Source organism: Meriones unguiculatus, chromosome 11 (assembly GCF_030254825.1).
Source record: "Meriones unguiculatus strain TT.TT164.6M chromosome 11, Bangor_MerUng_6.1, whole genome shotgun sequence".
Lineage (NCBI taxonomy): Eukaryota > Metazoa > Chordata > Mammalia > Rodentia > Muridae > Meriones > Meriones unguiculatus.
Genome location: NC_083359.1, coordinates 80,481,185 through 80,500,191, shown reverse-complemented (window position 1 = coordinate 80,500,191; position 19,007 = coordinate 80,481,185). Strand labels below are relative to the sequence as shown.

Sequence of the window (19,007 nt, the reverse complement as noted above, 5' to 3'; positions counted from 1 at the left end):
ACAGGACCCTAACACAGAGGGCCTCTGAAAGATTCTACCCAGCAGGGTATAGAGCAGATGCTGAGCCTCATGGCCAAACTTTGGGCAGAGTTCAGGGAATCCTATGAAAGAAGGGGGAGATAGAAACACCTGGAGGGGACAGGACCTCCACAAGGAGAGCAACAAAACAAAAGAAAAAAAAAAAAAAAAACAAAAACAAAAAAAAAATCTGTGCCCAGGGATCTTTTCTGAGACTGATACTCCAACCAAGAACCACAGAGATAACGTAGAACCCCTGCACAGATATAACCCCTGCACAGATATATGGCAGCTCAGTGTCCAAGTGGGTTTCCTAGTAAAGGGAACAGGGGCTGTCCCTGACATGAACGCAGAGGCTGGCTTGTTGATCACCTCCCCCTAATTGGGGTGTGTGTGTGTGTGTGTGTGTGTGTGTGTGTGTGTGTGTGTGCAGCCTTACCAGGCCAGAGAGGAAGACAATGCAGCCAGTCCTTATGAGACCTGATAGGCTAGGGTCAGATAGAAGGGGAGGAGAACCTCCCCTATCAGTGGACTGGGGAAGGGGCATGGGAAGAGAAAAGGGAGGGATGATGGTTTTGGGAGGGCATGAGGGAGGAAGCTACAAAGTGAATAAATTGTAATAAATTAAAAAGAAAAAAATTCTACTGATTCTGGACATTATGCAGAATGTTTAATTTGTTATTTCCTATCCCAAAACAGCATAATCGTGAGAGCAGGGTTTGAGGGTCTGTCATAATCACAATTATATCACAGTGTCATCACATAGTGTTTTATACCTAGCTGGTAAATCCAAATTTGGGGTAAATGACTTAAAGGAAAATCTTCCAGTATTCTAAATAACAGAAAATTAAGTTTTAAGAAAGATTTTAATAAGTTGTATTTTTATTACCTATAAGGTTATTAATGATGAATAATAGGCAGGTAATTAAAAATTATTCCCTAAAATCATTCACCATTCAATATCTTCTCATGCCCAAAACAGCAGCAACAAAATGAACAAGTAAGCAACAAGGTAAAGGAGCACATCTTGAACAACAGTATCAGGAACACTGGGCTTCAGAATGGTATACATTGATTTATGATATTTTAATGCAGTTTTCTATTTACTTGAAGTAGTGATAAAAATTAACCAGGTTTTTTATAGAGAACAGTGGAGATTAGCTGCTTAACTTTATGCCTTGCAGAGAGGTGGAATTTGTTTTGGGCATTTTGTTGTTTTCGAGACAGGGTCTCACCATTTAGCTCTCCCTGGCTGGCCTTGAGTTCACAGAGATCCATCTGCCTCTGCTGCCTCAGTACTGGGAGTAAAAACATGTGTCATCATGCCTAACTTCTGCTAATACCTACCTTTCCCATCTTCACCAACGAAATCATAAATCAAGCTCTCACTCTTCTTTCATTAAAATTTCTAACTTTTCTCTATGCTTCCAATGGTATGAAGTCAACAATGACATAAAGTATTTTATCTCTCTTCCACATGGAAATTAAAAACATTTAAAAATCCAAACAAGACCCAATGCTTTTCCCACATGTTAGGCTTCACTTCATCAGCTGTCATCTCTTTGGAGAAGGCCAACTACCTACGTCAGAATACTCTTACAAACATGGAGCCTGCTGAAGTGTCCTTCTGAAACTCCATTTTTATGCTATTTATTCCTACAACTGTTAGACATGTGCTTGCTTAGTATCTGTCCATAAGACAGGAGATTTGTGAGCAAGATTCAGCACACCAAAAAACAAATGTAATTTTCAAGATTCATAAAATCTAAAAGACTAAATATTATAATAGTTAAGAAATGCTTTCTGTTAAACTAAGTGACATCAATTGGGAATGGATTACCAGTTTATTACTGAAATATTTGTGGTACCAAACTGTCTCCCTGTATGCAGGCACCAAAACCACCAACCTGTTGTCAGATACCATATATCAGAAACTGAATGACAGGCTTAATGATAACAGACCTAGTCTTTAGGATTGTTTTAAAGAAATTAAAAAAAAAAAAAGTAGGAACAGGTCAATTACAAGTTAAGGTGGCCATTTGCTCTTACTTTAACATTTTAAACACAAAACACCAAAGCCCAAAATTTAGCTAGCACATATTTCATGAAATATATTTTACAGCTAAAAGGTATCTCATTCACTTATATTCTATAAATAGTCAAATGAAGGGAAGTGTTACTCTAAAGTCTAGGGAGATAGGGCAAGAAATATGTAATTATTTTATATAACAATTTCTCCTGTAATAAAGCATTGAGATGGCAGGACTTAATTTGTAGGATGAAGTTTATTTAATTTTTTTGAAGCAAGGTCTCATGTAACTCAGGTTGGCCTAGAACTGACTGTGTAACCAAGGGTGATTCTGAATGCCTAATCCTAAAGCTTACATCTCCCCAGCTGGTAAGAATACAAGGACAGACGTGGTATTATGTGCCTGATATTCCAGCCATTCTGCATGGTGACATGAAAGACTGAGTCTGAAACTAGTCTGGGAAACTTAATAAGGCCTCAGCCTCCACTTCCCACTCAGCACTGAGAAAAAAACTATATCAAGTATAAAGGTACACTTCTTGTAATCCTAGTACTCTAGCACTTGGGAAGCAAGTTTAGCTGTAGCACAAAGTTCAGAGCCAGCCCAGGATAGATAATGATAACACAGTTAAAAAACAAACAAACAAACAAACAAAAAAACATACTATAAAGATTTAAACTAACATGTCTTTCTAATGCTATCGCTTTAAAGCTGAGGATAGTAATCAATCCCCCAAAAATACAGTGAGTTGAAATAAAAATGACTTAAAATTTTACTTCATTATCATTTTAAGAGAGGATCTTACTTTTTATTCCCCAGCTTGCCTGAAACTTGCTGTATAGACCAGAGTGGCCTCAAACTCACAAAGACCTTCCTGCCTTTGCCTCCTCAGTGCTAGAATTTTAAAAACATGTGCCAAGACCAAGGTTTGCACCTCATTTCTCTAATATTAACATTTTATGATTTAAGATATGACATTAATTTATAACACATCAAAAAAGTCACAAAACTTTTAATCCATCTATAAATTTAAAACACTGTAACATCTACCCAATAACTTAACCCAAAGGACCAAGAAAAATGATTGCTGCCTATGCCTCACTTCTTAGAGCTTTCAGTCTTCGTTAACGTCTTTTCTGAGAACTACGGTACTAAGAACACTTAACACAAAATCCAAGCTTACATAAAATCCAAGCAATGGCTCACATGAAACTTTGTACCTGTGTGATGGAGAAGGAGCTTCACATTGAGGCACTGTGCTATCTTCACTGACAGGAGAGTACAAGCCACTCATTTCCTGAAATTGTAATTATCTGAGTTATTGTACACACTCCAAACAAAAGATGTATGAAGCAAAAAGGCATACGGCATTATATTCTATTCTAGTCCTACATTCTCATCTGTCACTTTTGTCTTCAAACCTAAACTTCTCAAGGATTCCTTTCCATAGAGTACAAAAAGCAAAGTTAATCTGAAATTACGAAAGCTTTTCCTACTGTTAAAAGATTATAAATCCTAATAAATACTGTTCTAACTAACGAAAGTACCAAATGCAGAATAAGTGAAAAGAAAGTATATCAGAGAGGACATACTATATATTATATACACAGCTGACTATTCATGCAAGTGATGATCTATTAATGCCATTAGGAAAAATAGGCTGGGATGGTGACTGGATTACAACATTCAAATCTTATATGCCTGTCACTCTCAAAGAGTAATCTATAAACAATATGAAAAGCAACATTTCTTGAATCAAATATTGACCTCATTTAACAATGACATAATTCTAACTTTTGCTCATTAACCCAAAGGGAAGGGGCTGATGAAAGATGATCACATAAATTATGTCACTGAATCTCACTAACTGGCATCTCATTTAGTATGCAATATTCTAACTAATGGAAAAACAGCAAATTTGAAAATACAATAGATACAAAATAAGGTGAAACTGTTTCAGGCTTAGTCCAAAAACAGCTAAACAGGTAATATAAATATAACAAATTGGGAAATTATAAAGGACACTGAATTTCCACTAAACACTACAATACTCATACTATGAATGTTTTTCTCAGCAAAATGCAATCGTGTGTGAACAAGTCAAAGTGCACACAAATTTTAAATGTAGCCAAATATAGTGACATCACAATAGCCTATGAATCGCTCAATGAATTTCTGTAATATTTATTTTATTATGAATACCACGAATATTTCCAATGTATTTACATCACTTTTAATTAACGTCAGTATCCTGTAATATATGCAGTAGAAATTAAAATAAAAAGTTAATAAAAAATAATAGTTTTAAGGAAATAATGAAGGGTTAGGAGGAAATTATTTAAATTAATTGGATTATAAATAGAAAATTAAGCAATTTTTGTTCCATTTAATCAGGAATTGTTGCAATAGATGTCAATATAAATTTAGATTACAATTTACCTACAAAAAATTACTGAGACTTTGTTTCCCTGGACTAGCTGGGCTGTCAACTAAAGTAAAAGTAAAACAATGAGAAATGTAAGAATTTCTTGATTTCTTACTTCCACTCTTTTAATATCCTCTTCCAAAACACTCAGTTCCTTCTGGATCTGTTCCAATTGCTGTAGATTAAAGAAAGGGAGAAAAAATTCTAATCTACATCACATTTTCAACACCATGATAAAAATTTTAGGTTTAGGTTTAAAAAAAAAAAGTCTACTAAACTGACCATTAAGGGGACTAAAAAGAAAATCACAGAAGTAAATTCAAATGTTGACATTGAAATATAGATGATACTTTATATGGGAACATAATTGTTATGTTTATTTAGTACAATAGAGGCTGATTTTATAAAAAAATGAAAATAATGAACAATGACAATAAAGTGACTTAAAAATACAAGATTCACATTTCCTCATTTAATTGCTTGTTTTTAAAAGGCATGTGTTGTAACCCACTTTCAGTCTGACAGCAGTTATATCAATCCCAAAGCAACTATGAATCAAGCACTATAATATTTACACATTATGATATAAATGTTATTAAACATTTAAATATTTGGCTCTTTATAACAATATGATAAAACATATTGTTATGACATAACAACAATTTTCATATCTATAAAATAAAAGTATTTTAATCACAGGATACTATTCAATTATACAATGAAATATTCCTTTCTTACCAGAGAGTAAAGATGTTTACAACTATCATAAGCCTAGAACATACAAGTGTCTCAGATATTATCATTATTATTGTATTATTGGGTTATTTCAGATTTTATGAGGAGTCAAATAGAAATTATTCAACAGAAATAGCTCCAAAATTTTCATTATATACTAAGCTGCTTTCTAAAAACTGTACTACTCTGAGTAAGCATAACCTGCTATTTTACTTTAACGCAAATATATTGAACAATTTTAAAACACGAAGCAGTCACATATAAGTGCACAATACTTATTGCCAGATTTGAAGCAAATACTGTGTCTATTAGGAAAACGAGGCACAGAAAGGCTAGGTAATTTGTTCAAGATCATTCAGTCGGTGGGCAGAAAAACTGAAAGCCTTCTTGCTCTAAAAAGCAAGCCATCAACCACTGCAATACTAACTCAAGAAAACAGTTATCTTATGGTTTACACTTTAATGACAGGTACAAAAGAACATTTTTAAAGGTTTGATAGTACTGTCTACTGCAGCAAAATAAGCACATGACAACTATCTAAGCGATGAAATTATTAATCCAAAAATTACCACCTTAGCACTTCGCTAATCACTGAGAACAGTACAATGGAAGAAATGTTCAAACACAGGATCTAAGTGAAATTAAATCTTAATGGACTTAGAGAACTTTACTGTAGGTAAAGACAATAAATAATAAATGCTAAGGCTATGAGGAAAAGAAATAATAAAAGGAGCCCGTGGTAATGAATGTAATCACCAACATCAATCTAATCAAAATGATGAATCAAACACAGGACATTAGAGAAAACTAACATTATATAGGCAGGCTAAGGAAGACACATGTTAACTGGAAAGACAAAAAGCCAGATGTGGCCACCAAATCAAGGGAGAAGATATATTCATCAGAGAAATCAATGGTTACCAAAAAGTGATTCATATTACTACATATTTTCAAATCAACATTGCATCTACTTAGAGAAACTTTGCTCAATCTTAAAAGTGTAACAGTATTTCTATCTTAGCTAAAACATTGTTAGTATCTTTCCTGAAGACACTAAATGACAAGTTGGTAGTCTTTCAAATAAAGACTGGGCCAATAACCAATTTTTTAATGTTCCAGATTCACAGAGTACACACAAACACAGTACTTCCTCTCCATTCATTCCATTGCTATTTCTAACTATTAGTATTTCACTCTAACATAAAAGTACTCTAGCCCAGGTCACATGACAGTCATGCAGTTTAAATGGTTTTCAACCTATTTTAGCCACTTGTAACATCCCAGTTATTCCTCACCTGCAGAAGTCTTTTGTTTCAGACATTTACAATTCCAGTGGTTTTTACTTCTAAATCAACAAAGCACTCCTGTGTTCACCTATTATATACTTTCATCATCCTGAAACACATCACTCCTAAATATCTTTGTTAATTTTTTTTTTATTCTAGGGATTATCAGTGAATGTTATAAACAGTTAAAAACCTGTATCAACATAGATAATCCATATCATACTTGGTCATCATATAACCTATATGTATAAGCCTATAATCCCAATACGTAGGAGATGGAAGCTAGAGAATCAGGAGGTTAAGGTCATCTTTGGTTCTTGAAGGCCAGCCTGAACTACATAGGACCTACAGCTTAAAACACAAATTATCTCCCCCGACACCCCAAACAGTACAGACATATCAAATGTGGAAAAACAGGTTAAGATATCATACGGAAAAATATAATAACAGGACAATAAAAAGCATTTATGTGCTATCCTCCTACACACTGTAGCAGTAAATGTTTTTAAAAATATAACAGCAAAAATTTCTAAAAAGGATTAACACAAAACAAGAAAGTAATAGGCCTACTTAACTGGTGTTATATACAGCAGATCTACACTAGGTCTAAATACAAAAGAAAAAAAGTATATTTTTAAAATGCATACAGTGGGGTTAGTTAGCAACTGCATGTCTCAAAAGCAAATGAATCGGTGTTTAATCCCTAGAATTTATGTTAAAAAGCTGGGTGTAGTGGCCCATGATTATAATCCCAGCACTGGGAAAGCTAAGGCAGCCTTGCTAGCCTGCTTAGCTACTTGACAAGTTCTAGCTCAGTGATACACAAGGTATAAACGTGCACCTGCATACACAAAACCACCTCAAATACAATGCTTCAAGAATCAACACAGCAGGATCACTAAAGACTCAGCTAAGTAAAAAAAAAAAAAGACAACACACTTTCTTCACAAGTTTACACTGCACTATACTTGTTAAGTACAGAACTTACTACCAGACAACAAATATTTATGTAAAGAATTAAGTCATTTTCAAGGAATGTACCTTGCAAAGAAGGTTTAAAAAAAATCTATAATGAAAAACTATGAAGAACTTAAAAAAGCAATTAAATGAGACACTAGAAGGAATAGCATCTCTCATGTTCAAGGATCGGGAAAACTTAATATTGTAAATATGGAAACATCACTAAATGAAATTCAATGTAATCAAAATTCCAAACATACTTTCACAATAATAAAAAACAAAACCCCTAAAATTCAGAAACACAAAGACTCCCAAATAGCTAATGCAATCTTGATCTAAAGGAACAAGTTAGAAATATATTATTAAACAGTGCTGCAATGAAGAAAACAATGTTTGTCATACAAAACCAGGCAAGACTACAGCAGAGAACCCAAAAAGGATTTATGTAAGTACATCCACAGAATTCTCAAAAACGGGGCCAAAACACATCTTCAGAAAAAGTCTCTCTGGCAAATGATGTCACGAAAACTGGATATTTGCATATAAAAGAACAAAAGTAGATCCATACCACTTAGCCAGGATTAAAAAAAAAAAAAGGTGGGGGGGGGGCAGGAAAACTCAAGTCAAAATGGATCAAATACCTAACCATAAGAAGGAGAAAACAAAACAAAAACATACAAGAACTGTCTGAATAGAACTCCAATAGCCACAATCAACAAATGAAATTGAACCACATTAGAAAGATTCTGCACAAATTAAAGGTGTGCCTGAGGGTACAGAATGACTTCAAAGGTAACTTGGCAAAATTAGTGAAACCTTATCTCAAAAAAAAGAGAGAGGGGGAAGGAAGCTTGGAGATTTAGTTCAGTGGTAGATCTCCTGCCTAGCATGCATAAATCCCCAAATTTAATCTTCAGACCAAAAAGAAACCTCTGGGCAGAAGTGAAAGAGAAAAGAAGGGAGCTATCGCAAGCAGAGAGAATGAAAGCATCTTCCAAGCGTGTTGAAGATTCCATAATAAAAGCTATCATTTTATGCGAATAACGTATGCTAACATACTAGAGTACAGACCTGAGACCCAGTGATCTAAAGGCTGCGACAGAAAGATTGAGGACTCAAGGCCAGCCTGAGCTCTATATTCACCTTGAGACCAGCTGAGGTTACACAGGAAGGCCCTCTCTTGAAGAATAAAGAATTAAAGTTACACATTAAAAAGTAACTGTGTTTCTGTTATGGTACAATTAAACCAGCAAATAAATGCAGAAAGAAAATGAAAATCTTCATTTTCAAGTAATGTTTTTATCTAAGTGAGCCACTGTTAAAGATAGTACCATATAAAGTACTGTTCAATAACATTTGATGCAGCTAAAACGAAAGTACAACCAAAAATCCATGTATGACAAAGTCTACATAAAGAGCACATCTACAGCAATGCATGAGATATAAACAAAAGCCAAGTAGCAAGGACTGATATTAAAAAAGAGAAACAGAAACAGAAAGCAGAACACAGGATAAACAAAGTCAAAAGCTGATTCTTAGAATTTATAAAATTGATATATCCCTGGGAAGAACCAATCAAGGATTAAAAAAAAAGCTACTAGTAGTATGAGAAAAGAAAGAGGCCACTACGTTTTGCCAAAAATATTAAGAACAAACATATCAAAAATTTATGATAGACAATTTCTCAGAAAAGTATAACATAAAAAGCAACCAGCAAGACTCTGAAACAATAATCTAAAATCTACTGAAAACTAATGACAGTTCTAGATGGCTTTTCTAGTTATATTTCTAAACATTCAAAAGACATACATCACAGACTGAATAAATTTTACCCCATAAAGCAAAAGAAAACCAGAAGAGTGTACGTTTCCCAAGTCACTTGTCAAAGTTAACAATCTTTACAACACTGCACAAGATCTGTGTAACTTTACTAGCTCACCCAAGAACACAGACACACAAAACTTAAAACAAATTGGGCCTGTAGGAGCACGCCTTTAATTCCAGCAGTCAGAGGCAGAAGCAAGAGGATCTCTGTGAGTTTGAGGCCAACTTGGTCTACAAAGCAAGTCCAGGACAGCCAAGTCTACACAGAGAAACCCTGTCTTGAAAAACCAAAAACCAAACCAAACCAAAACAACAACAATAAAAAAAAAAAAACCAAAAACAAAGTATTAAAAAAAAATACTAACAATCCAAACCACGCAAAAGTACACAAAAATTACTCAGTGTGTTTTACACCAAGGGATGCATTCAAGTAAAGGGATAAACTGCTCTGGTGGGGTCTCCTAGAATGTAAAACATTCTAGAAAAGATGTCCCTGGTACACTCTTAATAGCTGGTCACTACAGATACAGGGTTGGTTTTCTAATATTAAACCTACATTATTTATCCAGATTAGCAGAATGAAAAGGATAAATCCTATGATTATCTCAGATACTCAGTCCCATTCATAACTGAAAAGAAAAGCTGCTTACTCAAGGGGAATAGAAATGTATCTCCTTGAATGATTAAAAACAAAACAAAACCCTAAAACAAAACAAAACAAAAAAAAAAAAACCCTACAGAAAACTCCATACCTAATGGTGACACGTCCAATGATTTCACTTTGAGATCAGCATCAAGACTAGGATGCCCAGCTATCACCACTTCTATTCATCACTGTACCGGATGTCCTAGCCAGCAGAGTAAGACAAGAAAAATAAATAAAAAATATAAGGATCATAGAGAAAGACATTGAATTGTTATTGCAGATTATGATGTGTACATAGAAAAACCAAAAAAGATTCTACAAATTAGAATTAATGAAAGTCTAACGAAGTTGCTGGTGATTAAAAATATTTAAGTCAGATGAATTTCTATGTTTCAGCAACAATAAGAAAATAAAATTTAAGACATAGATATACATTAGCACTGAAATCACAAAATCTAAATAGGATGTAGAAGACTGATAGCTTTTGAAAGTACCAAAAATTTTTAAAATAGTTTATAAGACCTAATGTATGCAGAAATAACATGTTCATGGGTTCAAAGGCACAATGTTATGAAGATACATTCTTCCCAATTTTCTACAAAATCAATGTAATCCCAATAAAAATCTCAGCAGACTTAACATGGAAATATATTAGCTGATTCAAACATGTGTAAGAAAACGCAAAGAGCCAAAAATAGACTAGAATTTCTTGAAGAAAAGCTGTCCCTTAAGGTTCTAGTATATAGAATAGTACTTCTCAAAAGTAAGACAAATAGAGCATGGGAGCAGAAAAGAGAGGCCAGAGGTGTATATATATATATATATATATATATATATATATATATACACACACATATATATATACATATATATATATATGTATATATGGACACATAATGAATGAAGGTGAAAAATTTAAGAGCAATGGGGTAAAGGATGGACTTTTAATGAAGAATGTTTTGCCAGCTGTAATAAGATCTCTAAATATCACATTTAAAAATCTCCAAGTAAAGCAGAATTCCAAATGTGAAAGATAACAAATCTTCAAATGAAAGACAGTAGAGGAAAATATTTGCATAACCTCAGGAAAAAGATTCTGTACCTAGCACAAAAGACACCGTAAGAAAGATAACTTGAATACTCTTAAGGTAGAAACTTCTGTCCATCACATAGCACAAACAAGACAACAGGAAAAAGTATTCCAAATAGAAGGGAACATGACTTTTTTTGTTAGACAGCTAAGTATGACAAAGAATTTCTATGAAAACAATTTATAGGCATTAAGCCACAAAAAAATGGAAAAACTATAAAAGTCTTATGTACAGACACACATAAAAAAACAACTCACAGAGCCAGTGAACATAATATCAAATGTGCATCCTATTCGTCATCAAGGAAATGCAAATTCAAACTCCAAGATAACAAATCATACCTGGAAGAAATGTTTCTAGTTTCTAAACTAGGCAATGTCATTGATAACTTCTGGCAAGAATAAAATGCAATATGAACATCCATATTAGTCTGCAGAATGACTATGCTATCCAAGGAGTACTGTTTAGGAAACATTTTAGTGTTCTCTTTTTAATGTAAAGATATTCATACCCTACGGCTTACTGATTCCATTCTCACATATATATCATACAAGTACTCTAATATATACATATGTATGATACCAGCATTGCTTATAAACAGTCCCAACTGAAAACAACTCAAATGCTAACCAACAATTATTTTGATGAAAATAGTATATACTTATTTAATGAACACTATGAAAAAGAATCAGTCAATGTTGTGGTTAGTTGTTTTTTTTTAATCAACCTGACATAAACTAGAATCATATGTGAAGAGGGATTCTTAATTGAGAAATTTTCCCTACCAGAAGATTTGCCTGTGAGGCATTTTTTTTATTGATTGATATGGTGGGCCCAGCTCAGAGCAGGTGATGCTAACTCTGGACATGTGGTCCTGAGTTGTATAAAAAAGCAGGGGAGAAAACCATGAGAAGGAGGCCAGTAAGAGCACTCCTCCATAGCCTCTACTTGAGTTGGTGCCGTAAGTTCCTGCCTGACTTCCCTTGGTGATGGAAGGTGACTTGATGCTTGTTAGCTGAAATAAGTCCTTTCCTTCCCTAGTTACTCTGAATCATAGTGTTTTTATCACAGCAATAGAAACTAATTAACACAGTCAACTCACCATGTATATCCATACAGGTGAATCTTAGCACTGAGCCACAGAAGGCAGGAACAGATTATATACTCTACAAGCACATTTACATAAAGCTCAAAAATTGAGATCTATAAATACTTCGGCAGCAACACATTCAGAAAAGACAAGAGATGTCATTACCATAATATCAGAATGTTAGCAAGAAGGCAAAACAGAAAGTACTACTAAAGGGTAGGCAGGCAGCTTCTGGAATTCCAGCAATGCTTTGCTGTGTAATCAACAGTTGTGTACATGTTCTTCTACTCTAAGCATAACCTTTACTGATACTTTCCCATGTTTTATTTCACATAAAATGGCTAAAATTTAAATCATTTAGATTACAATTGGAATAAACTGTTTGATAAAGAAGTTCCAAAAATTGTCAGTCTACTTCAAAAATAAATCAAGTGAAATACTATAAATAGTAATTCAAATGCTGGTTCAGATTTGAATGGATACAACTGCTTTTACCAAGAACTCAAAATTCTTCCACTGCTCTATGAAGAAAAACTAAAACATTCATCTAAATACATTTATTAAATGCTATGACAGGTAGGCTCTATTACGGCTGCTAAAGGGCCTCTCCTCTTAATATTCTTATCTTTGTGGAGTTCCCTCTTGAAAGCAGTGTTTTTTGTTTTGTTTTAACAAAGAAACTGATTAAAGTGTTAATGTAAAAATGAGGGTGTCAGACTTGTGAGATGGCTCAAGAGGTGAAGTAAAGACATCACGTCTAATGGTCTGATTTTGACCTCTGGGACACACACGGTAGCAGAAAATATGGAACATACTCCCCCAAGTTGCCTTCTAACCTGTCTACTCACCCCCTTCCTAACCCAATCCCACAAAGTAAATAAAATATACTGATTTTTTTAGAGTTTAATGAATTAGTCCTCAGTCACTTGTAATTAAAACTAATTATAACCAAACTCAATCATAGATACATTTTTAAAAAAAGTACTTATGAATGTATATATACTGCTTGCTATAGGCTCTAATATCCAGAAATGCTTGAAATGTTTTCAGACTACCTACAAAAACATATAGCACAAGAGAAAGTCAATCACAAGGATATTAGACACAATTTATGTCAAGCTAGAAAATGCCCAGTACAACTTCCATGAAGTTTAATGACAAAAATAAAAAAGCAGTACACAAAGCTTTATCATTCAGTTAAGTATCCCAGAGATGTTACTAGAAAACACCAGCTACCAGAGGAAAGACCTATCAGAACCATGAGGAGGAAACAATTCTTTCCACTCATCACTCCAGTTTTCATACTTTATAACAGTTTTTGTTCAAAATTATTTGTAAGACATTCATAGACTAAATAGTACTGTTTCAGAGGAGCAAGCAGATTCATTTTCTGACTAACATAATAAAAGTGTCTCTCTATTGAACAAAGACTAGATGGATTAAGATTTCCTGAGCTTAGGTTTCCTTTGCTGTAACACAGATCCACTGGATGCACCAATGTAAGTGGACCCACCTCCTCACTGTCCCTTGTAGGATTTGAGAGTCGGGACAGACTTAGGCAAAAATGTTTCTGGTACAGCCAGACATTTCATGGGTAATCAAGTCTTTAGTCTCAATTTATCAGTCTCACGTTTTTGGCCAGCATGTATAAAACTGTGGTTGGGCCAAAAGGGAGGTAGGTAAAGGTATCAGCCCTTTCTGGTTTTTTTTTTTGTTTGTTTGTTTGTTTTGTTTGTTTGTTTTTTGTTTTTTTATGGCTATAAAAGCTTTAACTGTTAACACTTGAAACTATACTGAAAAAAGAAACTAAATAAACTAATAAAAACTTTACATATTTCCATATATAAAAAATGACCATACATTTCATTTAATTACCATAATCCTAATATGGCTGGGTTATTCACTTGATTGGTACATTTATTCATTTATTATCAAGGACTTACAATGAAACAAATATTTATAAGAAGCTGTTAGGTCTACATAAAAAAAAAACCCACATGTAAAATGAATGCAACATAATTTCATGCATTGTTTAACACGTAAGGTAGGTAAAAAATACGAAGATTTATCTATTTTCCAGAGAATTTTCCGCAGGAGGTGGGGGTTCACAGTGTACACATGCATTAGAAATCTTCAGTCTTGTTACTCAGTGTGATCCAAGGACCAAGGACCTCTAAGTCATCTGGGACTTGCTGGCAATGCACACAGTTGGGGACCAATGATTCACTTTAGTTAAAACATTCACACACACACAAACACAAAACAAACAAACAAATAAAAATAAACCTACATTTTAAAAAGATCCTAAGGTGACTCCATGAACTCAATAGTTTAAGTACTGTGTGGGCAGGAGAGATGGCAGTAAGAAGACTTGTTCCTCTTACAGAGGATGGACATGGATTCAGTTTCCAGCACCCACAAGTTAGCTCACAACCCTCAGTAAATTCAGGTCCAGTGAGGCCCATCCCCTTGTTCTGACCTCTAGCATCAAGCACACTTGTGGTACACTTACATACATGCAGGCAAACACTCATACATATAAAATACACTTTTTAAGCACTGTGCTATAAGCTAAACAAATGAATAACTGACCATTACCTTCTCTCCCACTCAAAACCATCAAGAGACAAGTGAATCTTAGGCATGTAATAAAGATACTGTTTTTGTTAACATATTAAAATAAAATTCTACAAAAGTTAGGATAAAGTATAGTCGCAAACGATGTAAAGAGCATTTAGCTCTCCACACCAGCATATTTCAAATCTTAACAAAGATAGAAGTTGGTAGCAAGACAAGATGAATGACCAAAAGAAAAACTACTGAGATAACAAAGTTCTGGAAATATGTAGTTTTATCACAATAGAAAGATTACTCATCTTTTTTATTTTCAAGTTAACAGCCTAGAGCATAGCACACAATAGATTACATAGTTTAAGAGTAAAGTACCACTTTAGAGAGCTCTTAAAAGTGAAAATATTAGAAATTTGAAAAACTCAAGAGTTCAGAATTATGTTTTATATGTTGCCAACAGCACAGAATTATCTTTCACAGATTATGTGTATGTGTGAGTTTGCTAAATTAGAACATCCTGGTTATAAATCAGTGAATACAATACTGTCTTTTAATTATCCTGCATGTTAAGAATTTGCAAGTAAGTTTTAACTGTTTTTTTAACATGCATTTTTTCCACCTATAGGAAAGGCTGCAACTTTTCAAGGTTATTTTAAATTGCCCTGTTTTCTGAGGAAAACTCATGGTTCTATTTTTTAGTTTCATTGCTTGGAGATGAATCGTTATGGTAAGCTAACAGTACTGGAGGCTGGGATTCACGGGACCTTAGTTTGTATGTGGCAGGGAAATACTCTACCAATACACTATTTTCCTAGCTATTAAAGGAAAAACTGCTGCAAACTGTAACACACCTCCAAAAAAATGATCTTGAAAATAATGAATTATGCTGAACATGGTGGTATATACCTTTAATTCTAGCACTCAGGACACTAAAGCAAGCAGATCTCTATGGATCCAAGGCCAGCCTGATCTACAGTTTCAGGCATGCCCAGGGTTTCACAGTAAGACCTTGCCTAAAAACGAAAGTGAAATAAAAAAATGATATGATAACAACAAAAGAACAAAAGAAAATGTAAGGTTTTTTTAAATAACAAAGCTTAAGAAAATTCCCCTCCAAAGTTAAATGCTCTTAAAGTAAAATATTTAAACATGTTTAGCCTGAAATGGTTATATAAAATGGAAATAAGGAATAACAGAAACTAAATATAATGTAAGCACAAAATGACATACCTCTCTCTTATTTCTCCTTGCAACCTTGAGGAATTCCATAAGGATCTGTAGCTGAGCTGCATGTGATTCCTAGAATAGAAAATTTTCATTTTCCTTAACTAATACAAGTTCAAAGTTTTCATTGACAACTGTATAACTAATATTACAGATAAGTCCATTTACGTTACTGTGCTACTTTTACAGTTTTTTTTCCCATCAGCTAGTTCCAATTTCAAAAACATAAATAAATACATCAAGCCACTTTTCATAAAGAATAACAGAAGAAATTGGTACTCTGCGTGTTTTAAAAGATATTTATATGCTATGGCTTCTTTTCCCCAAGCAAACTCAATAACATCAAGACAAAAACCACAATGACCCTAAAGTAGTCTCTAAACATGAAAATGTTTGTTCTGAAAGATTTCATTTGCTAGCATAAGCATTACTAAATGGAGAGAAGTATACAGCTTTCTCACAGGATTAGGCTTATCAACATTCACGACAGAGAAGACTCTGACCCTCCCCTGTCAGAAGGAAGTGGCTCTTTGGCATTAGAGCAGGTATCCTTGAGAATTCTCTAAGTAACCCTTATTTGGAATGAGGTGGAATACTTTCTCTCATATGAAGATGCCCTCAACTTGGAATAAACAGAAATACACCACCCAGGAAAAGTCATGCATCTTTGTAAAGTTTGATTAAAAAAAAAAAAATCAATCTTTGAAAACACAGAAACACATAAATAAATAAAAAATATAAAGGGATAATGGCGCGTACCCCAAACTGGTACCCGAAATGAAGATTATATTAATAAATGATCATTACGATCATGACATTTGATGAGTATCCTAAAATTCACAAAATGAAACTAAGGAATTGCAGATGAACAGAATAAATATATGTCAAGACCTAAAACCAGAATGAGATAGTTTATAAACAAATGCAATTCTAACATTTTTTTTTTACAGGTTTAAAAGGTAAAACAAAGATTAACAAGGCCGTCATTTACCTTACTATGCAACAGAATTATCTGAAGCACTGTTAAAACAGACACTTTGTCAGGTCTAGAAATTCAGATATTGCTATTTTACAAACGGCCCCAGGAAAGAGTGCTCACCGTGAAACAGTGTCATCTAGACAAGACATAGCTGCTGCACCACAAACTCACAGCAGCAGTGGCCACTTGTCCATGACATCCAGAAGACTGAGCCAATCAGTATTCATCACAAGTACAGTGAAACTTGTAAGGTACCACCCTTTTGGGGTGATTGAGGATGCTAGGAGACTTATGTTTCACAGTGGAGTAGATTCGACTTAATTTCCTTGCTCAAGTAAATACTCCCCTTCAGCCCTGTGGTCCTATTTAAATGCTGTTGAGCCCTCCCAATACACACAAAAAGATACCTAAGCAGGAACAGATTTATTAGGAAGTTGGGGTTTGTTGTAAAAAGAAAGGTTAAAAGAGGATAACGGGGTAGAAAATGATCAAAGAACATTATACACGCACACACACATACACACACAAATATATGTAGAAAATTATATATATTTGTATTATCTATACTATATATTATAATACATATTAAAAAGAGCAAAACAAAAAATAAACAACAAAAAAAGGTACTAGATTACATTTATCAAAGGCCTAGATATTAAAAGCACCTATATATGGGGAGGTGAGAGAGACAGTTCGCTTCTTCCACTATAGGACCTAGGAATAGAACTGAGTCATCATGTTTGCATGGTATAAGCTTTTATCCACTGAGTTATCTTGCCAATCCCCCAGTTAGTTCATCAACATCTATCAATCCTATGCCCAGCTTGTCCTATAAACCTGACACCTGATACTCCCAATCCCAGAGCCTCTGCTCCACAATATAGTGGTGTAAGTTCTTAGCTATACATCACTGTTGGCCTAGTGCACAGTTTTGCCAAATTTGAAAATCTATTACCCTTTATTCATCCACTTTAGGGCTTACAAAATGGGTTGGAGAAATGCTTTTCAGATATGTTTATTCTAATAAAAAATAATTTACTGAAAATGTCCTATTATTTCAAAAGATTTCTAGGTATTTTTTTCATTATAGACTAAATAGATCATCACTTAGCGCAAAGATCTTTAAGGTCAGGCACCACTTACGGCTTCCAGTTGTTTCTTCTTCTGCACTAGTAATTCCAACATGAGGTTGACATTGGCCAGATCAAGGTTATCCTGATCAGTTCCTAGCAAATCTTGAAATATCTGCCACCTATGCCCATTCTAAAATTGAAAAGAAGAAAGATGATAATTTAACAAGACTGCTTTAGATTCTAAAACAAATATGTAAGAACTTTCTCATGTGTTCTGTTACATCAAAAGTAAAATTACAATCACATTCTAACTTATTTCTTCCCAATTAGTGGAGGTACAATTTATCTCTACTTTGAATGAATTTACTAGCATAAAAGACACACAAAAGACTAATAATAAGTTGATATTTCTAAGTACCGTAAATCAAAATACCTGGATTTTCAGTCTTGCACTTTGTAAAATATTAATTTTAAGTTCACTTTTCTCAATAATTTGGGGATAATCCTTTTAATTAAGAAACTTTGAGCAGTTTATTCAAAATACATTGACATATGGCTCTTCAAGTGTTTGACACAAGTAAACTCTATCTAAGATATCACCTTACCACCAGGCCATTCAATTGATGGTCAGTCTAGGAAACTATTACAGACAATCAATCGAATTAAGTTATTATTTACTTATTTGAGTAATTTACTCTTAAATAAACTTGCTTTAAGAAGAGTCAATTCTTTACTAGATATTAATATCTATTTTTGAAAAAACCATTAAAATGGATTTAGTAGAAATGGGAATAAGAGGAACTAAGAATATTGCTTATTTCATAGGGTATTTGTCTACTGTGTATGAAGCCCTGTACTCAAGCTCCAGCATTATAAAACAAACAAACAAAAATAGAAATAGTAATAAGAGCTGAAACATACGGTGCTACTCACTGAGTGGTCCAATTTGAACCTCTTTTCCTCAAATCTTTGCTTCTGTTTGAGAATAAGTTCATTCACTGAAAACAAAAGTAAAAAGCACACAAAATTTGTATTTTTGTTAAATTTATCTTCTA

At 33.9% G+C, this 19,007-nt stretch overlaps 1 protein-coding gene across 5 annotated transcripts in view; it reads right to left on the bottom strand.

The window, feature by feature from the left end:
• The window catches only part of Cop1 (COP1 E3 ubiquitin ligase), a 117,560-nt gene that overhangs the window by 79,959 nt on the left and 18,594 nt on the right, over positions 1-19,007 (bottom strand). For 3 of the 5 annotated variants that reach the window (XM_060364531.1, XM_060364530.1, XM_060364533.1), the window contains 5 exons: positions 18,874-18,950; positions 18,023-18,142; positions 15,907-15,975; positions 4,589-4,648; positions 3,269-3,345 (listed from right to left, as the gene is read on the bottom strand). In XM_060364531.1, coding sequence (XP_060220514.1) covers positions 3,269-3,345; positions 4,589-4,648; positions 15,907-15,975; positions 18,023-18,142; positions 18,874-18,950 — 403 coding nt within the window. The remainder of the gene's footprint in view (positions 1-3,268; positions 3,346-4,588; positions 4,649-15,906; positions 15,976-18,022; positions 18,143-18,873; positions 18,951-19,007) is intronic. The other 2 variants (XM_060364532.1, XM_060364534.1) reach the window with 1 other exon arrangement.